At 46.1% G+C, this 26088-nt stretch overlaps 2 protein-coding genes across 12 annotated transcripts in view; one reads left to right on the top strand and one right to left on the bottom strand.

The window, feature by feature from the left end:
• Nucleotides 1–24816, bottom strand: part of LOC138100939 (endomucin-like) — a 59569-nt gene extending 34753 nt beyond the window's left edge. The window contains exon 1 of one of the 6 annotated variants that reach the window (XR_011146974.1): nucleotides 24691–24809. Coding sequence is in view for 4 of the 6 variants with exons in the window: in XM_068998766.1 (XP_068854867.1) it covers nucleotides 24691–24760 (70 nt within the window). In the remaining 2 variants the exon portion in view is untranslated. Of the gene's footprint in view, nucleotides 1–24690 lie in introns of all 6 variants that reach the window. The other 5 variants (XR_011146973.1, XM_068998766.1, XM_068998769.1 and 2 more) reach the window with 5 other exon arrangements.
• LOC138100938 (sel1-repeat-containing protein YbeT-like) lies at nucleotides 1410–10467 on the top strand. 6 transcript variants are annotated; one of them, XM_068998764.1, is made up of 6 exons: nucleotides 4306–4871; nucleotides 5344–5416; nucleotides 6404–6545; nucleotides 6702–6747; nucleotides 8305–8391; nucleotides 9472–10467. In XM_068998764.1, exons 1-6 carry the CDS (start codon nucleotides 4867–4869, stop codon nucleotides 9566–9568), a joined length of 450 nt encoding a protein of 149 aa, XP_068854865.1. In that variant the 5' UTR covers nucleotides 4306–4866; the 3' UTR covers nucleotides 9569–10467. The 6 variants fall into 6 exon arrangements, 3 of the variants coding, with proteins under 3 accessions (XP_068854864.1, XP_068854865.1, XP_068854866.1); XM_068998763.1 differs by lacking the exons at nucleotides 4306–4871; nucleotides 5344–5416 and adding an exon at nucleotides 1410–1883; XM_068998765.1 differs by lacking the exons at nucleotides 4306–4871; nucleotides 5344–5416 and adding an exon at nucleotides 5423–6023 and having other exon boundaries at nucleotides 9472–10466.
• Nucleotides 24817–26088: the final 1272 nt, after the last annotated feature.

Here is a 26088-nt window from a genome sequence, read left to right as displayed (position 1 = left end):
TTTCCTTGCCAAAGTCATTGCAAGTAGAAGGGATCTTAGAAGGATTCTTAGGTGGTAGGAGGCAGCTACTACAGCTATCATTTATTCCTCATGGTGTAAATTGGGTTTTGTAGAGAAGTAACTGAAGCTCACAACTGGAATGAGATCCTGTACCACACCTGGCTTGTGACACAGACAACTGGAATGAGATCCTTTACCACACCTGGCTTGTGACACAGACAGCCTAGCCCTCACTGAATTATACATAATTAATAATATGTTCTCATTTTTAGTCATCTGCAACAAAGAACTGCAAGCCCCAGGGCCTGTTTTATACTGAGAAATCACGAGTTCTCAGAGCGAGTTGAGGTGTCAGTACAAATATAACTGTTACCAACGCACCTTCACAAACAACAATAAGATTAACAGAGTTCACTTCTGCCAAAATTTGGGATTATAGCTAAGGGCATCTCATTCCCAAGAAGAGTAACTCCCAGAGAGGTTGGTTTTGTTTTTTAAAATTTATCTTTAAGTTTTAATAATTGTACCTAAAAAAGAAAAAAAAGGGTAAGTAGGTAAGTAGACTCCTCACCTTCTTTCATCCCTTCTTTATTGTTTGCTGCAGTGAAGGGCCTTGTTTTGGACATTTGCAACTTTCCTTAGTGCAGAGGTTTGCACTTGGAAGTGTTTGATCTTGCAGTATGACTATTACTGCTCAATTAAATTTGATATACTGTGAAAACGAGTCACACTTTGATCAGGGCTATAGAGATGAATCTCTTCAGCTGTAATGGGGCTGTTGACTGACCAGATGAAATTGTCCCAATGGTGGCAGCATAACATAAGAAATAAAATACGAAAATATGAAGGGTTTCCTCTTCATAAGGTTTTTTAGGCTGAGTCATCATCACCAAAGAGGTATCAGTGTTCTCTGGGGGTGGGATTGCCGTTAAAACCAAAGCACAGCACTCATATTGCTGCAAATTTGGAAAGAAAAACATTTTGTTTTTCGCAGTCAGGAGACCAGGCAAGGTCAGCATTTCACACGAGATGGACCTTGCCTGGCAGCCATCTGGTTAAGATCCTCTGCTAGGACTTTGGAGCAGGAAAGATAACATGCATTAGGGATCTTGTGGTAAAAAGAATTTTTTTTCTTAGATGTGAAAGCAAAACAAAATCTAGCATGTAAAATTCACTAGGTGAGGCTGCTGCAGATGAATAGGGGCATAATTATGCAGCTATAAAATGACTGACTTTAACAAGTAAGCTCTTTTCTGGCTTAAAAAACCCCTCCCATCCCATCAAATTTTGTGGGGATTTTGTATGTCCTGGTAACTTTCTGATTATACATCATTGCATCTCTTCTAATTTTCTCACCTGGGCCTGGGCCTGCATGGTCCTGCATTTGTCCCAAATCCATGCATGTAAAAAGCAGAAAAAATGCAAACAAGTTTGTCAAATACAACAATTTACTGGTGAGGCCTTGCAGCACTTGGGAGCAGTCTGAAAGAAGAGAAATATTCAGCACGGGGAGAGTTAAACATCGGTGGTTTGAAAGGCTTTCGTCAGGAGCATCTTCTTTTCTGTGACTTCAGGGGGGTGTGTATCCAATCCCTCTTATCTTAGTGAAGCAGCTGGGCTACTGCTACTGTAAATCAGGAGCAAAACCAAGGGATGGTGACGGGTAAGAGTTACGGCAGGGTGGTGGTGGTGCCTGGTGAGAGAGAGCAGAGCAGCTTAAAACGAGGTGCTCGGACTTCCTGTGGGAGGGAGAGATGGGGGACACGAAGCCTGCAGTGCGGTGGCGACAGCAGGGAAGGGGCAGAGCTGATACCTGTGGGGCAAATCCTTCTCTGGGGGGTGGGAACCCCCACCCTCCGAGCTTGGCATGGAGCAGCTGGGAGGTAAGTGTGGGGATGGGCTCAGGGTGGGAGTGCTGGCAGTGGGTGTTATGTCACACCCTGCCTCTGAAAGCCACTGGTGCCAGAGTCAAAGCCACAGGAGCTGTTTGCGCACCACAGCCTCGCAGAATTGCAAGGCTGGTGATGCCTTTCTCAGTTTGAGGAGCAGAGGCTTTTGCTAGCACACAGTAATATGGCATCTTCAAGGGCAGTGATTATGGGTGGGATTTTTAGGCATTCCTCTTGGTCATAATTTTGATCCTGTTCACCTGGCTTTGGCACGTGGGTGATGGTACAGTCAAAGTGCTGGAGCTGCTGCATAGGAACCGGGTTGCATAAATACACATGCACGGCCTGATTTATCTCCCTCACTGCCTGATTCCCCAGCAGAGCCCCAACAATACCACTGGGCTTCCCTGTGCTTTAGAGCAGCCCTAAGGATGCAGGGTTCAAACATGCAAAGTAGTCTCTGATGAGTCACCACAGAAGAAAAGGGTTTGATGAGCAACTGAGAGTTGTCACCCAAGACTACAAAGGTTGTTTCAGGGCAGTGATCTGCTTCACATCTCTGCACTGGGCAATGCAACAGGTTGCCCATGTTCCTTCCTGCATTTGAGGTAGAGTAATACTTGTTGCCCAGCTGGGGTCCCTGAGGAACTCTTGGATCAGGGACTGTTGGTGCCTTTAGTCCCTGGTGCTGGCTGTGAGGGCAAAGTGCTGCAGACAATCAACCTGGAGGAAGCCCAGGGGACTTGCAGCTCCTTCTTACATCCCTTCTGCAGGGAGACCTTACTTCAAAGTGCCCCCTCCACCAGCAGCTGTGTTTCCTTCCTCTCTTGGTCTTGGAGACACTTAAAATAGCACAACGTTTACCTGAACTCAGATGTAACCACAGTGGAGGACAAAGGAGTATTTTTGCTAATGTCTCTGCTTGTGTGGGACTAGCTGTGTGCTTGCAGATGCCTTTTCAGATTTGGTGGGCAGCCAAGCAACAGCTGTTTGTGGTACCATCTTCCTGAGCTGGGATCAGTGCAGTCCAGTACTTTGTGCACCTGCCTTTTGTCATGCATAGGTCTCAGTTTTTCTTGCTGTTTAGGAAAAGAAAATAGAAAAAAAACCCCAAACACAAACAAACAAGCAAATCAGATTAGGGATGCTCAGTGGGGGATTTCTAAAGGAACTCCCTTGTAAAATGTGAACTTGCCCTACATGTCAGTGCCTACACAACTGCAAAAAGCTGAAAGCCTACCCTCTGCTCCGTTTTGTTGGGACAAAAAGTGAACATCCAGAGGTTCCTGGGCCACCTGCCTCAGAGGAGCCAGACACAGCATCTCTGCAGCAGTGAGGGTAGAGGCTGCCATCAGGGCATGGCTGATCATGATGGACATCGTTGTGGAAAGGTGGTGTCCCACAGAGAGCATATATGTCAGGCTGTCCCCCCATGGCAGTGGAGCATGGTCACAGAGGTTTCCCCTGTGACCTGCAGCACCTGTCCCACCATATCCTTTCCCCTTTCACTGACTTGGTCATTTGTTCGCTGTTACATGTATTGGCTGTACCAGACTTGCAATAGAAACAGCTCCTCCAAAATGCCACATTTCCTACTCCTTTCCTGAGGCTTCAGACAACCTATCATGGAGCACAAGGGAGACACCGCAGCTGTGGGCATCTTGCAGGTCACAGATCTGCACCTATAAAAGCATGGCCACTGCCTCTTGCAATATGGTGCACCCTATTTCCTGCAGCTGCATGAAACATTCCCTGTCATGTTCCAGCCCCAGCCACTGCAACAGTGACAAAATATCACAGTAACAGCCCACGGCCACTGTGTGAAACCAGACCCTTACTCATCAGCTTTTGCGCTGCTTCAGAAACACTGTCCTACCCTTCACCACAGGTCTGTACTCAGCTTTGCCTGAGCTGGACCTTTAACATCAGCCATGTTTCCAGCAAGAAGCACTTCTTACCAGGAGTATAATTTCCTCCTTTTAAATATGATCAAAAGCATTCAGCAATAACCAGTTTGATCTAGGACTTGCATTTCCTCTTGGACTTGCTATTGGCTTACAGGGATTTACATTGCCATCAGCACTTTCAGAACAGCACCACACAGGCTGAATGGGGGTGTGTGTGTCCAAGTTTCCTACATCCCTAAGATTATCAGTCAGAAAATCAAATGTTGGAGCATTTGTATGTCATTATTGCTTACCTATTTTTTCTCCTTAGCCTAATTAGCTAACTAGGCTAATTTAATCCCCAGCATTCACTAATCCCAATTAAGGATGGGCCCAAACCAGGACCTGGGTCCCAATTAGGAGATAACAAGCTCTTGGCAATCTGCTGCCTCCAGAAATCCCTGTAGCTGATCGTGGTGTGTGGGAGCGCAGGAGCCCCCATGAAACAGCAAGGAATTGTAAACCCACATCACCTCTGTGCTCAAGCTATATAGACAACTGAGCAGCAGATCAGGATCTAAATGTGTCATTTACTTTGCAATGGTCTGTGTATATCTCGAGCACTATACCCTCTCCCCCTACCCCCAAAAAAGTGAGGGGGAGTTGGTTTTTGCACCTGTCTGTATCAGTTGCATCAAACCATCCATAGTGGCCAGAAGAGCCCCTGACTATTAAAGCTCTTATATCTCGTCATCCTTTGCAGCTGCTTCTTGTCCCCTTGGCTCATTCTGAACACGACATGGTGACAAACCCACACACATGCTGTAGCCACCATGCACAAGTAGCTGTAGCAAGAAATTATGCCCAGATGAAAAAGTGACCTTGTTCTGCAACAGCTGTGGTCAATTGGACAGGCCCTGGAGCTTACTTCTGACTTGGCTGTTGAAAAGGGCTACTTGTGTCTGCTCTCCTTCTGCATGCACAAGGGAGGGACTGTGGCATGCAGAGCACCTGCAGGCACTTCAGCATGTCCCCATAAACATCAGGTCCAAGAGTCCATCACTATTTCACCAAAGCTACAGATCTGAAGGATGAGGTATGAGTGGTCTCCTCCAGATCCCACACCACTGACATGGTTTCTTTCAGCACAGAGTTGCAGAGAGAGACTAATCAGCACTTGCCTCCTTGATGTTTTCAAAGAACCATGTCTTCCACTTGGGACTGTACCTGGTCTCCATTTTCCCCTGTACTAGGGAAGGGTTTCACCTTCTACAGGGCTGGCAACCACTGGCAAGACACGCTGCATTCCCCTGCAGGGAGACAAAGGGCTTCTGGTAACCTCTGCGGGCAGGAGGCTCCACATGGGTCTCCTACAGCCTTTTCCTAAGTATGTTCTTCTTCCCCCAGCCAGGGATATCTGACTCTGCCAAGATGCGGATGCATAAGTTGCCAGCTCCTCTCACTGGAATCTAATAGCTAGCTCACTGACCAAAGAAAATCCAACTTGGCACCAAAAAAAGCAAACAGTCTAATTCTGGTCTCTCATATTTTTTTCCCTGCTGGTGCAGTTCATCAGACTTTTCACTGATTTATACCTTGGATGCAAGAAGAGTTTCAGACTCAAGGTTATTCTCCTGTCAGGTATAGGCATGTCCTCACTTTAACACAGAATGAAAGGATTTAGGAGCTGCAGATGTTCACAAAGGGAGAGAGAGAGACATGGAGCTCCTGGAGCAGGTCTGGCGCAGGGCAATGAAGATGATTAAGGGATGAGGACAGGCTGAGGAAGCTGGGCCTGTTCAGCCTCAAGAAGAGACAACTGAGAGGGGAAGTCATCAACATTTATAAGTATCTGAAGGAAGGATGTCAAGAGGATGGAGCCAGGCTCTTCTCAGTGGTGCCAAGCAGTAGGACCAGGGGCAATGGGCAGAAACTGATGCACAGGAACTTCCACCTGAACATGAGGAAGAACTTGACTGTGCAGGTGACTGAGCACTGGAACAGGTTGCCCAGAGAGGCTGTGGAATCTCCCTCACTGGAGATATCCAAGAACTGTCTGAATGCAATCCTGTGCAATGTGCTCTAGGATGACCCTGCTTGACCAGGGAGGTTGGACCAGATGACACCCTGTTGTCCCTTCCAGCCTGACCCATTTTGTGATTCTGTGAATGTTCACATCTGAATGACAATTATGTGGGCAGTGATGGGCCACAAGTCCCCAGGTGCCTGGAGAATGAGGCTCCTTCTGGTATGTGTCTTTGATGAATTGTTTTTAAAAGCCTGGTGGCACCTTAGGGGTTTTTTCCCCATTTTCTTCAAGAGGACCACTAGAAAATTAAATGATTGTAGTTTCCTTTGCTGTAGCAGAGCTTAAAGGGGAAATTAACTCGGGAGTTCATACACTGCTCACTGAATTCAGCAGAGCCTTCTCTGCCAGCTTCAGTGGAAGTTCTGGAACCGGCTCTTTATCAAAGGTGACTTTGATTTTCTGTGGTTGTGTGGGCCTTTCCTCCCATTTCTCTGTGGGGAATAGCTTTGGGAGGCTTCAGAACTCAGATAAAGTATTTGCTGTAGCTAGCCCTCAGCTTATTTTCTTCCTTGCATTGTGACTGTTCCTCTCTTTTACAGTTGGCAGCTGTAATCACTGCTGGCCTCCTCCTGCTCTACATCCCGTTGTGCTATGAGGATTTCCATTTCCATGTGGCTCATGTGTATGCTCGTCTGGGGTACCCCAATGCCCAGCACATCCTGGGACAGAGGTATTTGCAAGGTGATGTTTCTCCAACCCGCGGCTAACTTGCTGCCAGAGTGTGAGTGCTTATAAGCCAGAACCACAAATGTGGCTTTGTGGTACCAACACACTGCTGGATTTGGACACTGTATGTTATAACCTGTCTGTGACTTTGTTGCCTTGTCTCACACCCAGGAGCTGGAGTGGAAAAAAATGAGGACATGGCCATGCACTGGTTCAGGTGAGGCACAAAAATCCCCCAAGAAATTCCTGCCATGGGAAATTGGCTTCTTCTGGGGAAAGGCTACTGTGGTATGGGAGGAGGAAAAAGCTGGCAGTGCTTTGGGGGGAAAGCTGCACTGAGCTGTCCTGTGCTGGTGGGAAGGAGGCTCACAGGTGGCAGCAGGGACAGTAGGAGCTCCTGACTTCTCACTGTGGGTTGTATTATACGCTTTGCTCCACTTTCCCCACCTGCTAGTATTATTTTTTTTAATCAGTGGGAAAAAAGGAAGTGTCTTGGCAGCGAGTGCAGAGGGATCCTGGTGCTGCTGTGTGGCTTTATGGGAAGGTTTGCACTGCAGGTGGGCAGCAGAAAAAATGCACAGGTGCAGGATGGGAGTGAGCCAGGAGCTGCTGAGGCAACAGGAAATCAAGTTACAGCAGTGTATTATTTTCCTGCTCTCAGCACACCCTCCCAAGAGGCTTCTGCCACGTAAGTGATGCAGCCATGCCTGTGTGTGCATTTGCTGTGGTACCCATAGTAGTTACACTCGCGGTGGAAGCCTGGGCTGCATCTCCCAGAATACTCCCATTCTTGGTGAGAAATGGGAAGGATTAAGGAGAGGGAGATTTACTATGCTACCCAAAAAGCAAGGGGAGAGAAGTAGGCACATTGGATGTTATCTCTGCCTGCTCAAGGCAGAGAACAGCATCAAGCTGCAGGACTGTTAGGGTGGAAATAACTATGCCTGTGGCAGCAGGAGGTGTAAATCAAGAAGGCATCATTAAAGACATCCATACCTAGAGAAACGCTGAAGCCTTCATGCGTTTCTGAATAAGGATGTTTCCCAAATCAGGGCCTGAAATTTCAAAGGAGTCATATTTCAAAAAGTGAATGATACATAACTTTTTCCTTATTTGCTCTGTCATGGTTTAATTTCAACTAGCAACTAAGTACCATGCAGCTGCTCACTGGTTTCTCCCCTTCTCTCCCAGTCCTGTGGGATGGGGAGGAGAATTGGAATAAGGTAAAACCCATGGGTTGAAATAAGAGCAGTGTGATAATTGAAATAAAGTAAAATTTAACAATAACAATACTAATAAAAGAGAGGAATAAACTCCAAGAAACAGAGGTGATACCCAGTACAATTGCTCATCATGCTCTGACCAATGCCCAGCCCATCCCCGACAAGCAGTCAGCAGCTCCTGACCAACCTCCCCAGTGTATACACTGCCCATGATGCTCCATGGCATGGAATATCCCTTTGGCAAGTTCGGGTCTGCTGTCCTGGCTGTGCTCCCTCCCAGCTTCTTGTGCACCTGCTCGCTGCCAGAGCGTGGGAAACTGAAAAATCCTGGATTTAGGGTAAGCACTGCTCAGCAGCAACCAAAGTATCAGTGTGTTACCAACATTATTCTCATACTGAATCCAAAGCACAGCACTGTACCAGCTGCTAGGAAGAAAAGTAACTCTCTCAGCCAAAAGCAATTCCTACCTTGCTTGAAAACATTCAAACTCAGGTTTTTTTCTTCTGTATTTCTCTTACCATTTTCTGTGCTTGTCTCTTCCTGGCTGTAGGCAAGCTGCGGGGCAGGGCCATCCCCACTCCTCCTTCAACCTGGCAGTGGGGACACTCAGAAACATGACCATGGCACTTGAAGAAGGGTAACCTGAGATAATCGTCTTCCTTCCTATTACATCTCAATTCCCAGCTCCTCTTGGGGAGGGAGGGAAACCTGGTGCTCTAGGTACTCCATGCATGAAGCTACTCCAGCATTTCTAATGCCCTCTTTTTGTATTGTCAGTAATGCAGCCCTACCTGCAGCAGGGAAATGGAAAACCACAGTTAGTCCAAAGACATTTTTAAAATTAGGTGTCTCAGTACCTAAAATGCCTGTGGTCTGATTGCACATGTTTTTCCATGATGATTTCCCAGTGAGGGCAAGGGACAAGATCTGTACTGGTGTAGAAAGAGCTGTTGAAGTGATATGTGAATTTTCTGCTATAAAGACCTGCCTTTCTCTTTTAAAGGAGTTCCCTTTTCACCCTCCTTCCATTCAGTGGGGTCAATGAGAGGTTTCCTGCTGACTGCCTGGGGGTGGGTTGAAACTGCCTGGGATGAGTTTCTCTCCATGATGTGCAAGTGCACACACCACACACCAGTGCTCCCAGCAAGGCCTGCAGACAAAGAAGACTTGCCTTGTGCTTTGTACAGTCACTGTGGAGGCTTGTTCTGGGGCTAAGTGAAGCTGGAACAACTGATCCCATCACAGTGAAACCCAGCCCTTTTGTGATTTTGTGTATTGTTTCATTTTGAGTCTTTTCATTTGCTCCAAGACTGAAAATTAAAAATGAGGTTGAAAAGAGCAGTTGTAAGCTAAACAAAGCTAAGAAAGCATTGTTTGGGTAAACCTTGTGATTTGAAGCCAGTGAATTCTGTTTCAGTCTCCACTGCATATTTCATGATCAGACTCACATATTGGTGGTATTTCAAGAACTCCAAAGCTATTTGTCCTTCAACTAAGAAGAGAAAATCACCAAACCTAGAACATACGAGCTCAGACCACAGGAAAAAGCAGAAGGAAAATCAGATCATTTTCTGAATAAGGGAAAGTTAACTTTACAGATGTTTTCAGATTGAGTAGCTCTGTTCCTCTTAAAAAAGCCAGGGTAATTAAAATTTAGCTAGGACTGAATTTAGGACTTCCTCCTAGATTTTCTTGATGAAGGTTTCATGTCCTTCAGGAAAGTGGAGAAACTGCTCAGTGTGGCAGCAGCCCATGGGCTCCAAGAAGCTCAGCAACTTTTGGAAAACATCCTCAAGAGAAGAAACCTTCCCTGAATGACTGCTGCAACACCGATGCTCGTCCAACCTTGCCTTCTTCTGCACTCAGCAACCCCACTTTCTCCTTGCTGATGTCTAGTCTTTAGGTTGAATCATTCATTGGACATTACATTTGCTTTGTGCTGCCTCTCCATGGTCAGATCTATGGCAGTCATGTGCTGCTGCTCCTTCTCCGTTTGCTTCCTGCCTTTCCACTTCTGAAGACCGCTGGAAAGGGGAGATGGAGAAGATCAATAGCCTTCAAGGTTACACTGATGATGGGCATATGAACATTTTTGAAAAAATTCCCATCACTGTTGCACCAGCTCATCTGCTAATGCTAAGTTAGATCCAAATATTGGTCTGGGCCTGGTGCAGTGTAGTTGCATGTTTGTGCCACCTTTCATGCTCTGCTTAGGCACTACAATAACTGATCACGACTAAGGCTTTATCACTGTAAATCAGCATGACATGCATGCGTGATCCATTTGTGCTGGAAATGACAGTGATTTAATAGGAAATATAAAGGATGCTCTCACTTAACAGCTATTGTTCCTTATCAACATTACCACTGTCATTCCAGTTCTGGGGAAAAGTGATTCAATTTAATGGAAGCTGCCTTCTTTTTCAGGGTGGTCTCAGTTTAAAACCACAGTGAGCAATTGCATTTCATGGGAAGTGCACTCACAAAACAAAGACCGGCAGAGTTTTGCTAGCAATAAAATAGTTTCCCAGGGCTTTTGTTGGTGTTCAATGTTTCCCTTCTTCCTACCATGATTATTCAGCTCACTTGTTGCATGATACAATATCCTGCACTCCCCCTGGATGCCTGAGGCCACACTGGTGAGCCCAAAAGCAAGGGGCTGCCACTGAGCAAGCCCAGGGTGGGGTCCAGACTTCAGTTTCTGAGAATTGCTACTGTGCCATGTCTTGTAGGCAAAGGGATGAAGGATTTTATCCATGCTCCCATTTTCCTGTCCCCTCTTGGGTGCCAGGCCCAGTATCTTTCTAGGGTGATCCTGGCAACAACTGAGGGGCATCCCACAGGCACAGCATGCCAGCACCCTGCACAGTGGAGCCTGGTGGAGGCTGTGTGGTGGCCACACATTAAGGGATGGCCGGGCTTTGCCTCTTCTCTGCCTGGCTGTCCCCAGGCTGGGCTCCTCAGGGCCAGCTCCGCATCTTGCTCCCAACAGTAGAAGCCAAAGAGGAGACCTGTGGCCTGGCTGTCCTGCCTCTCTCACTTGTCCCTGGCAGCATGCTGCAGACCAATGCTCTCTGGTGCAGTGCAGCTGCCTGCTCCCCCCACTCATCTCCTTTCTCTTTCCCTTCTGCACTCCTTCCCACACAGCCCTTTATTAAATCTGGTACCACAAATTGCACAGCAGAGCAGAGCTCTAGGTGAGTTTCTGTTTTCTACTCCTCAAGTAGAAAAACAAGACAACATTTGCCAGCTCAAAAAGGAGCTTATTTCCATGGCCTCTGCAGTGGCTGTGGACTGGTGCCCTGAGCCAGGACCCTTTGAAGACAGGGGAATATTTCCCTTGATGTGAGGCTCGTGCTGCATCACGCCTCATACCCTGCTCTTTTGTTTCTCATATAGTAAACATGCATGAGCTGTAGCTCCTGATTTGGAAACTAGACCTATGCTTTATGTCTCATATGCAGAGAGATGCACCAATTAAGTGCATCAAGCATCCTTTTCCATGCCTGGGAGCAGGAAAACCTTGTCTTTGTCTCCACAAAACAGCACCCACCCGGCGAGTAACATGAGGAGCTGTCTCAAAAACCCCACTGAAACCCAGAGTCAGTGTGTGCTGCCACTCCTCTACCCCCAAAATAATCCTCCTTGTTTTCTCCATCCTCCCTAACCACAGCAGCCAATGTCAGGGGGACATCCAAGCGTGGTTGCAGAGAGTCATATCCTGTTGCACACTTTGTCAACCAGCAATGGCCAAATCCACACACCTTTCCTGTTGCCACCGGCTCCAGGATGATGCTGTTAGTGGCCCAGATGTGACATAAGGCACTACCTCAGTGAGCTAAGGTGTACTAACCTAAGTATGTGAGGAGCAAATATGCTGAGAGCCTGGTGAGCAGGGTCATTGCATTTCACAGTGTGCTGGATTGCCCCTGGCTGGATGCTAGACACCATCAGAGCCACTCTGTCACTCTCCTCTGCAACTGGACTGGGGAGAGAAAATATAACAAAAGGGTCATGAGTTGAGATAAGGACTGGGAGCCATCACTCACCAAAACAGACTGAACTTGGGGATATTAATTAAATTTATTACTAAAAAAATCAGAGCAGAATAATGAAAAGTAAAATTTAAAACCAGCTTCCTCCTCATCCCTCCCTCCTTCCGTGGCTCTACTTCCTCTTCTCCCAGTGGTGCAGAGCGATGGGGAATGGGGGTTATGGTCAGTTCAGCCCAACTGTTTCTGTCACTGCTTCCACCTCAGGGAGGGGAGTCCTTCTGGTCCAGTGTGGGATCCCTCTCAGAGGAGACAGTTCTCCATGAACTGCTCCAGTGTGGTCCCTTTTCATGGGGTGCATGAAAAGTTCCCTTCTCTGGCTACAATTACATCTGTCCAATAACTTTTTTTTCCCTTCTTAAATATGTTATCACAAAGGCATTACTATCATTCCTGAGTGGGCCAGCCTTAGGCAGTGGCACATTTGTCTTGGAACCAGATGGCATTGGCTCTGTCAGACACGGGGGAAGCTTCTGGAAGCTTCTCACAGAAGCCATCCCATAGCCCCCTCACTATCAAAATATGGCCACACAAACCCAGTACACACAGGACTTAAGAAATCATCTTTTTCTGTCCCCCAGCCGAAATGAGACAGTAGGCTTTTGTATGCTCATCAGTTTTTCCACCTGAACAATGTCATTGCCCAGCATCAAAATGGCCATTAGCACCAACCATAAGATTCTGCAGCTAGCAGGCAACAATCCAGCCTCAAGGTGCCTTCGCTTCAGTGACAAGGTATAATTCTTTTGTTTGCTTTCTCAAAAAAAAAAAAAAAAAAAAAAAAAAAAAAGCTGTTTTGGAATATAAGGTATCAGCTGTAATTTCCTTATTGGTGTACATGGTCTTGTACAATGGGAGAGTGACCAGTGCTCTCCAGGTGGCCTCTTTTGTAATAAAGATCAGTAAGAGCTGGACAATAAATCACAAGCAACCTTGCATATGATTCAACATAAAGAAAACAACTTTTACTTTAATAAAGTCAGTTATAAAACAGCAGCAGGAAGAAGCCATTGCAACTCAATGTGGAGATAAGATTTTACCAGAAAAAGATGTTCACTGTTTTCCTGCAATTTGCAGGATCAGGGCTTGCATTTTTACCCTTGCACCACCTGCCCTTGAGACACAGGTGCCTCCCACCCTAATTGCTGTCCATACAATTTCACCCTGGATTTTCTTTCAGTTCATGGTTTTGCAGTTGATGACTGAGAGTGCACACATACACATTCCTCCTGCATTTTCCCTTTTTCTCCCCAGACCTGCTTTGCCATGGCTGTGCTGGCTCCTGGTAGGTGTGGGCACCCTGTCCCCTCTTCAGGGAATGGCCCCCAGTTGTGGGGCACTTGTCCCAGACAGCACTGGCTGAACCTCCCTGGCAGCTGCCAGCCCTCCCCTCCTTGGCACTGCCTGTACTCAGGCAATTAGAAGGATTTTCTTTCCCAAAACACAGCTCTAATTACAATCTAATTCATCTTATTTGAAGTACAGTTTGGTAGTATTTCCATTATGCAAATATCAATTTATTATCCTCACATTATGTTTTGACTACAGTTGTGTTGCTAATTAGAGGTAATTTAAGTGCTTTTAAAAACCCCATCCTTTCCTCTCCATGCACCCTTACTTCCTTGCAAACCCCACAGTGCAGATATTTAGCACGGAGTCAGTGATGAAAACCTGCAGTTATCAGCTCCTTTTGCATCACTCTAATTGACTTTCATTATGTTGGAAACCACTTAGAAGGCACGATTTTTTCTGATTTACTTGGAATCAGGGATGGAGACATGAAAGAGAGGAAGGTAACTTACTCCAGCTGCATTTCTAACACTTTTCTGCCCAGACTTCCAAGTGCATTTGGTGTGGCTCTCCCAGTAAATGACCATGCTGTTGCCTTTGGCTGAGAGGCAAAATTAGAATTACATTAATGCTGGTCTAGGAAAGACAACACATTCCTGTCATAAGAGAGACAAAAGCTGACTCCAGGAATCTGGCAGAAAAAATTCTAAACCAGGCTGTTGTGGAGGTATCCGTGTGTCCTATTTAGTCCCACCAGCGGAGGCACTAGGAAACCAAGAAAAACCCCTGTGGTAACAGCAATTCCCGTCTGCCTTGGCTGAAGGCAATGGGAGGACTGTAGGTTTTGGTCATGGTGATGCCTTAAGAGGCCTCCCAGAAACAGAGACTAGACAGGAGTAAGGGAATAAAAGTAGGTATTTATTTGAAAGGCCTTCGAAGGTACCCCCTGGGGAGCCTGAAGCTATTCTCAAGATGGACTGCAAGATGGACAACAGGTCACAAGTTCTTCACTCTTTTATAGGTTTGGTTCATTTGCATATCAGGGTTAATTCTCCAATTAAAGCTTCAGTTTTCCCCTCAGCTTGCCCCCCCCTTAGCGGCTCTTTGGTTTATACTTTTGGGCCTAGGACAGGCTTGGTGTCCTTGGAAAGAAGGGCCGGAGAGGCTTTGTTATGTCTACCTAGCACGAGAGAGCAGAAATTAACAGGCTACAAGAAACTTCAGAGTCACACACCAAGCAGCACAGAACTTGAAAAATATAAAAGTTAAAACTAAAGGCATCAGTGGAGGCTGCCTAACTCATTACGGGCATTAGAAAGTGGTCAGTGGAGATTTTTTTGGGGGGCAAAGGAGGCAGCCATGGGGAGATGTGTGGGAATAGGGACTAGGCAATGGGAGTTTATGGAGGGCTAACACAGTCTGTCACCGACATCCTTAAAAATCTCCACAGGGTTACTCCTCCCAACCCCTTTTACAATAACCATTTCTTCAATCCACTTTTCTTCTGTGGACTTTTCTGTTGGGCATGTAAGGTGTGTCTGCTGCCACAGCTCAGGGCAGGGAGGGATCCTACCTGCTATGCAGGTGGCTAAGAGGTTTCTGCCTCCCAAAGCATCTCCAGGGCTGTCCTGGCTTGATTTGGCTGGCATGTTTGCTGACCATAGAAATACTGTTTTACCAAACATTTTGAGGAGCTCTCAGAGCTTCCCAGAAAAATGACTTTTAGCAGAGGGAAGGGAGTGTTATTGCCTCTAATAAAAGCCCACTAGAATGATCAAACCCATACATGGCTAAAAAAGCTGTGCAGCTCTGGCTTTGAAGCGCTTGCTTCAGCAGTAGCTGAACATTAGGGGTCCCCAGTGGACTTTCAAAAGCTTTGTTAGGAAAAAAAAAAAAAAAAAAAAGGAAAAAAAAGAAAAAAAGGGCTGAAGCTTTCCTGAATTTGTCTACAATATAAATCCCAATACCCCACCCACCTACCAGGCAAGCTCTGTTGATACCAGGGGCAAAACAACAGCATTAACACTCTGACGTAAAATGAAGACAGCAGCCGCTGTGCTGTGCCTACAGAAACCCAGGGCTCTCGGAGAGGGCCTTTTCTTTCTGCCCAAAGTCAAGCTTCAAAGCCTCCTGCTCCGTTTTGTTCTTAATTGCAAGTGCTACTGCAGTAGGAAGAGTTGTTTTTGTTTTGTCAATCCCCTTCCCTGCTTTTAGTTTATTTTCCTCAGGAGACATTATCTTTCATTTGCAGAGTGAATTCAGGGTCCTGTAATGGAGACTTAATGGGCGTGGGCAGCTTTAGGGGAAGCTCTGCTGTGGCACTGCCACACTGCACCAAACCTCCTCCAGCTGGCAAGGAGCCGGGCTCTTCCCGTGGGAGAGGAGCCAGCAGTGGGATTAGGCAGATCATTTGCACTTTTTGCATCCATCAGATGTTGAAAGGGCATGGGACACCCCAGCTGCCCCCCCATACAAAACACAGCGGGCCCTTCACTGGCACTGAGATGAAGACCACGGCTCAACTTCCACATGGAGGAAGGGAGTGTTCTAAACATATATTATATTGGCTTCTCGCAAAGTATAAAGGTCGATATTATATAATGTTAGAAATGCTTTTTGCTGTGTGGATGTAGTTTTCTCTCTTTTTAGCAAGAATGTTAGCAAGTGTGAACAAGTAAGATAACCTCCAAGCGAACAGAGGATGACGCCCAAGGAGCTGCTAATCAACACCTTGTCCAGGGAGCAAAAGGGCCCAAAGGCTGCTCTGCCCGGAGAACGGGTGGCCAGGAGAGTCCGAGAGCTGCTATCCCCGCTCTGCCTGGAGAGACGAAGAGGCCCAAAGCTGCAATCAGCCCTGACTGTCTGGAGAATTAAGAGATCCACCCTACCATCGACTCTTGCCTAGCAGGCCCAACCCCAAGAATCAAGAGAAATAAAACCACAAGGCAGAAGACTACGCATGCTCTAAAAAGGCGGAACCAAGGAGTGGCCATGCAGAACAGCTCCGGTGTAGATACAAAAATGCTGCTAGCGAGGATTTTCTTGTTATTTTCTAAGTCCGTGAGAGACTTTTCTCTCTCACAGAAGAGGTAGCAGGGAATGTAAACAACCCAGACACCTGCAACCTTGAAAAGTCTTGTTTATGGTATAGTAGAAAAATATTTTGACAATGGATGTTTTAGGATTTTAGCCAATCACCCCCAAGGGGTGGCTGGCCCTTTGTCCAATTAGGCTATGAAGAAAAAAGTCTATAAAAGAGTTTGTAAAATAATTAAATAAATCAATCTTGCTGCACAACTCCTGCCTGCTGGATCTTCTCCTCCTCCTCCTCCCTATGGCTGCGGGACACGGTGCTATACCATAGGAACCAGGCCTGCGGTAATACTCCGGGAAAAGTTTTAATATGGATGAAGAACAGACAGTAAAAATGGTATAAAAAGGACTCACCTCTAGCATCAGGTGTGCTCTTGGCAGAGCGCCAAGGCACCCAGCCATTACCCCTTTGCTTTACTTTATGTGTCTCTTATTGCCTTTATATTAAACCCTTTAAATTCTCACAGGAGAGTGAACCTCGTTTTTCACAGGAGGGCAGAAGGCGAGGCCAAACACTGGCACTCGTGTTTGGATGGGAGCAGCGAGGTTCTGCCCAGCCCACCTTAGCACTGGTGGTATTATGGAGAGTGTCCCCTCTTTCCTTATCACTCCAATGAGTGCACAGGCCAACACACTGCCAAGCCCCAGCAGATTTCACTGCTGTATGAAGCTGTTCTGCACCAGAGAGGTCGGGGCCTGGGAAGTGGTGGGCTTTGCCAGACAGGGGGATCCCATGCAGGCCCAAGCAGGTCACATGCAAACACCAGGCAATCACAGAGCATCGCACACAGATCTCTGCATTTTGTGGAAGCCACAAGGCCTGGAAAATGTCTCTGTGTCTTGGGAACCCTGCTCAAAGCCCCTGACTATGGCATTGGTGGGGTTCCTGTATCTGGTAAGGGAGGAGATCTTACCTACAGTTGCAGACAGCTTCAAGAAAGCCATTTTGTTAAACATCCCACTGCTGAATAGCAGTGCTTTAAGGAGACCCCCAGAAATGGAAGACACAATAGATTTGTCTTCCAGAGGCTAAAATAAGTGTTATGGTAAAAGTGTCTGACAAGACCTGACAGCACTTTAAAGGGCTGTCATTTCAGTGTCCCACAGCTGACAGCTCTGTCATTCAGCTCTCAAACATTACCACATATGATAACCCACATCGCTTTCACTTATGGATTAAAAAGGTACAAGTACTGTAATACTATGTCCTTAGTGCCCTAAGAATTTCTTAAGGTAAGACAGATGCAAGATGAGCTTTGCATTTTTACTTGGTTCATGTTCTGCATGGGATGCTCCCTGGCAACTGGTCCCAGAAGGATTTAGGACCTTTTGTAAAACCATCTCTGCCACATAGTGGGTACTGCTGGGACAGCACCTGGCAACATCCCCTCTCCATTGGCAAATTCCTTTTTTTTTCTTTTTTATGGTAAAAGTTGCAAAGGCCTGAAACTACTCAAGGTTATCCAAAGCCTGGATGGGGCAGTGTTAATTAAAGGTGGGTGTGAGCCCTCAGGCCTCCCTGGGAACACATCTTGGCACGAGGCTGAGTGGTTCAGGGGATGCTGCAGCTCTCAAGAGCTGGCAGTGCACTGTCAGCCCCAGTGCAGCTCTGCATCACAAGTCCACAGCACAAGCCCAGCCTTACAAGCAAACACCAAGGTGTGTCTGGCCTCATCCCCTGCCTTGGATGTACAGGGGGGAAAAGCAGTGCAATGTAAAAATCCAGGCTGCATGGAAGCCTCCATCACAAAATAAAATCTAAATATTTTAAGGTTGTGTCAGTTTCCCTGATATTATCAAGGGGCCTCTGAGTTTCCTGCTGCCAAATTATCTTTATAATGAATTAGACTGTAGTTCTGCCTCACCAGAAGAAAGGTGTGGATCCACACCTCAGGGAGCAGAGTTTTTCACTGGACAGTAAAATATATAAAGAATACTAACTCTAAATGCAATTATCCTTAGGGTATTCCCAAAGGCAGTAAAGCATCTGTGATTCTCCAGCTCTGTGAAATTTATCACTACCAGGTATGTCAACACATACTCTTCAGCAATCAACAAGACCTGTTTGGGGAAAGACTTAAGTGCAGGCAGAATAAGCATCTTCCAGTGTTATACATCTTAACTGGGACTTCCTGAAAACACAACGTCATCAAGCTAGACATTTTGAACCAGGCACCACCATGTTTTCAAACCCATTTCCAAGCAGCTGTTTTCTCTCAGTCACAAGTCGGAGATCAGGGCACCCCTGCTAGCTGTGAGCTTTGCCTCACCCCAGTAAACAAGGACTCACTACCTTTCTTTCACACTTGAGGCACCGGGAAGGAAAGGCACAACACCTTCCCCCCAAGCCTCCCTTAGTGTTGTGGATAATTGCCATCTGCTTTCCAGTTTGCTCATGATTAGGCAGGGGGATCAGATAAAAACCCACTGCATGCCACACAAGGAGTCTGGAAAACACCTACCTGTGACAGGTTACTAATACTAATTGGCTGCGACTGTGAAGGTGGCACCTCTGCAGTTGTGGACCCCCCAGTTCATTCTTCTCTGCTCCACCAAGTGCCCTGGTGCATGTCCTGTGGCTCTTCTAGAAGAGCATTAAGATGGAGGGGCTGCTGAGTTGAAACCCAGAGAAAGCCCTGGGCATGGGGAGAAGGAAACAAGACCTTCAGTAAAGATAAACAAACTGTACTTCTTTTTCTCCAATCGTACTATGCTTGCCTTCAATATGGGGTTAATAAGAGGATTGAAGTATAGTCGCAGTATGACCCAAAATGAGTTCACAAAAGGAATTGAATTATCCCTTAGGAAAAGAAAAATGTCTGGGCACTGTTTGGAAACTAAAAGCAAAATTATCCTCTGTAGCTGGGGTACAGCAGCAGGTGGCTATGATAGAAACAAGGGGACCCCCAGATGCACACTTTTAATCTTGTCTGCTCAGGGAAGGATTGGTAGATTTTGGGAGAAGAGCCTCTCAGAGGTGGAAAGTGTTTTCTCAGAGTTCAGAAAAAATAGATGAATTGCGATGACAGCCTCTACCTGTTGCTACCACACATCCAATACTTCTCCAGTTCCCCATAAAACAGCCATTTAATTAAGGAGTCAGCTTGACAAAATTAGAATAAACTCTGCTGGAGCTCATTGATGATCCTTTTTACTGCCAGTTTTCCTCCAAAATGAATAGCAGGCTATCATAGACTCCATCATAGATGACTTTTGCCTGGCTCTCCTATTTGCCACTCACATCAGTATGGCTGACTGCCTTAAAAACAGCAAAATCAGCCAATTTTCCCCCTTTCCCATATGACTCATCCAGCACAACACTGATTGGTACTCATTTGTTTCCCAAAATGCCTATGTGATTGTGTCCAAGTTAGCAGCAGCAGCATTTTTATGAAGCACTTTTAGCAAAATGTCAGTGGCTTTGCCCAAGCTCTGATAAATATCTGCTTAAGATGAACTGAATCCAGCAGGGACTTTACCCCAAAGTCTCAATTCAGCAACACAGCTAAGTCCACACTTAAATTATTTTCTATTAAATTATTTTGCAAAGTGGGATGAACAAATGAGTCAGGGCCTTGAGTCTCTGGCATGTTCAGCAGTTCCCAGGCTGTTTGCCCAAAGCTTACTGACAAAACAGCAGTAACAACTGTAACAGAACTCACCTTTTCAGTGATGAGGAGAAAACCCAGTTGCACACATCCTCCTTCTTATATGAGGTGGGAACCAGACCAGTAAGTAGTTTCCTGTACCCATTGAAAGATAAGATTTGGGATAATTTTCCCCCTATGTATATAATGGATGAAAAACTGTAGCGTGAAAAGCCTTTTGTAGATGCTCCAATGTTTAGAAAAAGCTGGCTAAAATGAATTCTCATCATCCAAAGGATGAGTGCTCAGCAGAGAGATGGAAGAAAGGTTCCAGTGCCACTGAGGACTGGCACAGCATTGCCAGCCCAGCTGGTCCTTTCCTGACCACCTTTACACCTGGCTGTACGAGGGGAATGAGTTTTGTGAATAAAACGCATGTTCACAACCTGTCAAGGATGCAGTCTGGTGCTCCATAAGTCCCATTTAATAGCTAATAAAATTCAAACCAAAAACCAGAATCCTGTTGGATAAGTAAATACGAAGCCACTGTGATGTGTTTCCATGCAAACTTTGCTGGAGCGGTGACAAGTTGCCACTCAAAGACCCTGAAGATCCCTTGGTTTCTTGCCTGTATACAACGATGGCACCTGCCTTTGCCATCCTCATTCACATATAGAAATTACCTGCCTGGAAGTTGGCAAGCACTCATTTACCCAGCAATCCCAGCTGATCACTACCTTATAAATGGGCAGCTCAGATAGTGCAAAATTTCTTTTCAGGTATTTCTTCTGTATTCACCTTGGCTCCTGAGGATGGGAATTTTGTGTATGTCTCTCTCTGCCTCACCACCACTGCTGTAGCACCCAGGTGTCTTGGCCAAATAGCAAGACCACACTGCAGCAGATGAGCAGAGCTAAATCTATCGTCCATTTGTCCTAAAGCTTGCTGGAAACTCCTCTTAAAGCTTTCTTGATCTAACTTGCTGAGACAAAACAACCAAGGCAACTCCCATCTCCATAACATCAACACTAAACTGAGCCAGTCCTGGCAGGTAGCAGGTCTGAGCAGTAACCTGGGGACTTCAGGCACTGCCCTGATTCAACCAGACAAAATAACACAGCCCTGATAGGCTTTAAGCATCTTAAAACCAGCAGTCACATAAACCTCAGAGTTCACTGATACATCTACTGGCATCCTGTTACCTCTTACATAACAGCAAGGGCAGTTTTCAGTGTAGCAGAAGCACAGCATGAATCGGGGGCGGGGGGGGGCAGCAGCACCTGTGAATGAGATACACACCCTACATCATAGTGCAGGAACTATTATTGTACTTCCTAATTCCCAGCTGCGTACACTCCTCTGCTCCAGAAGCCGTGGACACCAGCCACGGCTGCCTCAGGCCTTGCAAAAGTAACACACCCAATTTTCCGGTTTGCTCTGACCACCGTTTGCATCCCTGTGGCAAAAGACAACAGGTTGGGGTTTTTTTTTGCTTGATGCAGGAAAACACTGGCCTGAGGAAACCCTTTAGAGTTCCCTTTCCTCTTGCATTTGTTCAGCATAGAGGCACAGGGTACTTATGTTGGTGAGAGCAGGGAAAACCAGATTTGGGCAGAGGGGAAGACAGCAAGAGACTACAAATTTTCTAAGCCTCAGCAGAAGCATCATGTGGTTACAATGACTCTTCCCTCAGTAAAGGCAAGTGGCAAATGTCTTTTGACTATCTACCTTTGAATAAAGGTGCTGCAAGAGGAGGCCTGTGCTTGTGTCTGCTCTCTAAATAAACCAGCCTGAATGTATAGTTTACATTGCAGGGTCACAGAGCATGGGCTTTTCCCAGATGAGGGCATTTTATTAACTAAAGAAATGCCATGAGACCAACAGTAATCCACCCAGGATGCCTGGAGCAAACTCTTCTTTTGTAAATGGATAAGGAAGTTACAGGTGCTTTAATGCCCACAGCTATAGAGAGAGCACCTGGTTGCCTGTGGCCCAGGCATTCTGGTACCAGAAATCTGGGATGTGTCTGTAAAACTGATACAGCAGTGGCTGAAACTGCAAACAGACTTTGGGCACAAAGGAGACACAGGAGAGGGTACCCCAACAAGTCCCCTCTGAAGTCTGAAACTCAGGGAACTGTAAAGGCTGTTCTGACCATTCAGGTACTCATCTTTCAGTGCAAGTAATCTGTTCACACACAACAGCTATCAGAGGCACCAGGAACAGATACATCCATAGGTCCTTTCTCCCTCACAGGTACACCTGGCTGAAGGACCTCTGCTGAGAGGCAGGGACCCTGCTGATGTCACATTTCATTACTTGGATCTCCTGGTCACCTCTTTCAGCCTGGTTTTCCTCCTCCAATCCCATTAACCAGCCCACTGCCATACCTAAGAGAAGTCTCTAAAGCCGTAGCATGGCAGGATGTCATTTTGAGAAGAAAAAGCAGCGTGAAGGCCCAGTTTCTTGAACTGCTCTACCAGCAGGTTGCAGGGTAGATGCTCCTGCACAGGGAAGCCCTTTAAGAACATTACCTCATCTTTAAGACAATGAGTAGGGGATGAGTGCAGTGAATGTTGGAATTTCAGGAGAGTTTTTCTCTGCTTGATGTTCTGTTTGCCAAAAGAGAGGTGATGGGTGGTTCCTACCTTGGCAATGTATTGTTTCTGTCTTGTGAGCAAATCTCTCTTCTTTCCTCCTTTCTGATGGGCAAGGGCCATCGTGTCCTGCCCTCTCCAGAGGATGAGGAAATGAATTCAGTGTGAGAAGGTAACTGAAGGGCCACCTCATCCTGGTAGCCAGCTCAAACAACAGGATTTGTTTCTCACTTCATGGCATGAGGGTGCCTCATGCTGGTTTCTGCTCTCCAGTTCTGAGCAGGCTAATGTACTTCAAACTGAAGTAGGCTCCTCCAAGCTTCGCATGGCTCTGATTACATAGCCTCTGCAATCTTGAGTAATTATTATTGCCAAGGGCTCCTCAGAGTTCAGCACGAGGACTGCCAAAATTGCAGTGCTGCAGAGGAGTCCCCTCCCTCAAAACTCTTTCTGACCCCAAGTGCTGCTGGGAGAGTTGGGAAGGGAAGATCAGCTCAAAATAAGAAGGCTGGATAAAGAAAGAAGGCCTTTCTTCAGTTTCAAGGGTGCAGCACTAACACACCATTTTTTCGTGTTGCTTGCAGCACATCTCAACTCCACTGTTCATGAAGCAGCTTGACAAGGGAGGAGTTGTTGTCCCCACTGGCTGGGACTATGAAGCACGTCCTTGGTAGTGAGCAGGATTTCACACTGCAGACACCCTCTGTTGAAAACTAAAAGTGTAGTCTCAAGTGTCAACACAGACAAGTTCATTTCTTGAATCTAAGGGTAGGGCTATGCCAGCAAGCATAGAAATGAGGGTGGCAGAGGAGGCTAACAATTCATGGCAGTGCAAAGATCCAGCCCCTGCCAATGATATCCCACTTGAAGACACTGCTTGACACTAAAACCTACTTGCACTGGGGGCTGGGGTGGGGAGTGGGCACAGGATATTTTCCCATAGCTTGAACCACAGCTCAGCTATGACTCTTTTGCAGCAGCTCAGGAGAAAAAGGAGAATTGCTGGATATTTCAAAAAAATTGAAGAGAGAAGACAAAAAAAATCAGACACTGGTTTGGGGACAAAACCATTAGCTTGAGCTGTCAAAGAAGAACAGAGAAACCAACAGGGAGGCTCTGGAAAAAGCCAACAGAGGAAAGGTCAAAATACTGATGCTCTGCAGTGGAGCTAAGGGATGGATGCCCAGGGCAAAGCCACAGACATGCCTCAAGGCCAGAAGGCTTAATCCCTCTGCCACAGGAGCCGCCTTACACTTAGTCCTGTCCCTGAGCAGTGACAGGGAAAACTGCAGGGTCAGGAATGCCCCTCTCGCGAAGGGCATTCCTCTGATGCTGCCCCTCCATTCAGTGTCACTCCATGCCTACGGAAGCACCACTGCAGGAGTCTGCAGAGCCCTCCCACTGCCTGCGTCCTCCACTGCCCTCCGCACAGCATGCTGGAGCTAACTCACCTTTGAACTGCACTTTGTTGAGCTGTGCTTCAGCAAATTAAACTATTTATTAGTCCAGGCTTAATGAAGCCATTCACCACTCAAAAGGTTCACCTGGAAAGCCCACAGCGTTACCCTTGTGGTGGGGAGGCTGTAGTCAGTGCTGAGAGCATCCCTGTGCAAGACCCAAAACACAAGCAGTGGCTGTGCCACTGCAGGCAGGGTTGCCACTGTCCTGGGTGCAATGCTCAGGCCCCATAGACATATTTGGGTTCTTCTGGTTGACTGGGGTTTTCTACAGGGTTCTTTCCTGAAAGTCTTTAGGCAGCCTGATGATTTGTAAATATTTTTCCACTGAGAGCCATTGGGGTAGATGGGTGGCCAGAATAGCTCCAAAAGAATAAAAAATACTAGTCCATGGCTCATTAAACTAACATTGCTGCTCATCTGGAGCACAGGAAACTGCTCCTCCAGACCAGGAAGAGAAAAATCCTCATTTTAAGCACCAAAAGGCTTTCCATGTTTTTTTTCTGGAATAACTGCAGCCACTAAGGAGTAAATTCACTTCCAGGAGAAAACACTCAGGAGCCCACAGGGATTCACAACTGCATTATAGGGAAACAAGTGCCTCAAAAATTTACAGGTTTTTAGGAAAGTAAATGTTTGTTTTGCCTCTCTCTTGAAGAGAGAGAGAGAGAGAGATAAAAAAAAAAAAAACCAAACATTCAGGCAAACAAGTCTATTAATATTTACATAGAACATAGGCATATATTTGCTCCATAATGTGTTAGCTAGAGAACAAACCATCTGCAGCCCTCCACCCAAAAAAAAAAAAAAAAGGACTCCCAGGTGCGAGTACCAAAAAGTCCTGCTAAAAGCCTCCTGACCTGGTACAGCTCCAGACCAAGAAGGAAAGAACAGAACCACCCTACCACTACTCCCTTGGAAATGGTTCATATTAGCAGTGGGGGCTTTGCTCCTCCCTGAAGCCACCTGTGGACAACTCCCATCAGAGCCAGCTGGTGCAGCTCACCTAATCACAAGGCTGGGTTTTTCCCCTTTATTTGAAAAACAGCTTGATTGGGCTCCACGTGGAGCATCGTGCTCCTGTTACTTATGTTATGGTTTTAAAGGCAGTCACAGTGATTCACCTGTGAATGATGTTTACTGTGTCCCAGTAGTCTGCCAAGGTTTCTGTGCATGACCTTGATCCCAAGAACAGAAGTGACAGGTAAAAATGCCCAAGGAAGAAAAACGGAGAGGTTTTCTTATTTTCAAAATATTTTTTTATTGTTTTTAAATAAAGTTTCTGCTTAAGCCAAGGGAAAATCTGAATTTGTGGCCTGTCCACTCACCTGTGTACGGCAGCAGCCCTGGCCCCTTTGTGCACCACTGGGCTCAGGACATGTGGCTAGCTGCAATGAAACACAAGATTCAGGAGACCTTGTTTACTTTCTGCCTTCCTCAAAAATTATTACTGATATTTTGTGGAGTTGGTTGAAGTATTTAAGAGATTGAAGGCATTGACCATGATTTCTGACAGTAGATTCAAAGCAGGTTATAGTCTCTCTCTGTGAAGTTTTGCACTGCTGAATTAGATCAAATGCTGATGCCCTTGGGGGCAATAAAAATAATTCCAGCTTGTGACAGAAAATGAATTATAATTCAGAATAATTCTTAGTAGAAATCATATATTGTTTAATTACAGCCATAACGGCTATTTGATTTTGAGATAAGAAGTGGTTACCACAGTGACCCAATTCTTAAAGATTATTTTTGCCTAACGCTGTATAAAACGCTTTATGATACCTGCCTTCACAAGAAAGCAATTTACGAAAATGAGTTTTCCTGGTGTTAGGCCTGGGGTATGAACAAGCAACATAGGCTATATATGGAAAAACATTCCCCATTTCGTTACTGCCTGAAAAGCCCATTTCCCTGCAAGCACACTCATAGATGTTGTCTCAGATTCAGAGCAAGCTACAAATCTTGCTCAGCTTTCAAGACCATGTAGACTCTGTGGAAGAATTTCAAACCTTTGAGGAGTATTAGAAAAAAATGAGCAAAGGAAATCAGAGACAGAGACATATTTGTTCTGCAGAACAAGCCATCCCCTACTGCCTACCATCAGGGAGGGTAAAAAATGTTTTTACTTACTCTGAACAGTGTTAATATGTATTTCTCTAATAGACCATCCATCAGCACTTTGAGGAAACATACCCTGAAGTCACAACCATTGCTAGAGTCAAGCAAAGGCACATTTTGACATGTGAAGTAAAATGCAA

Source organism: Aphelocoma coerulescens, unplaced genomic scaffold (genome assembly GCF_041296385.1).
Source record: "Aphelocoma coerulescens isolate FSJ_1873_10779 unplaced genomic scaffold, UR_Acoe_1.0 HiC_scaffold_171, whole genome shotgun sequence".
Lineage (NCBI taxonomy): Eukaryota > Metazoa > Chordata > Aves > Passeriformes > Corvidae > Aphelocoma > Aphelocoma coerulescens.
The sequence above is the reverse complement of the archived record's forward strand: the minus strand, read 5'-3'. Positions and strand labels throughout refer to the sequence as shown.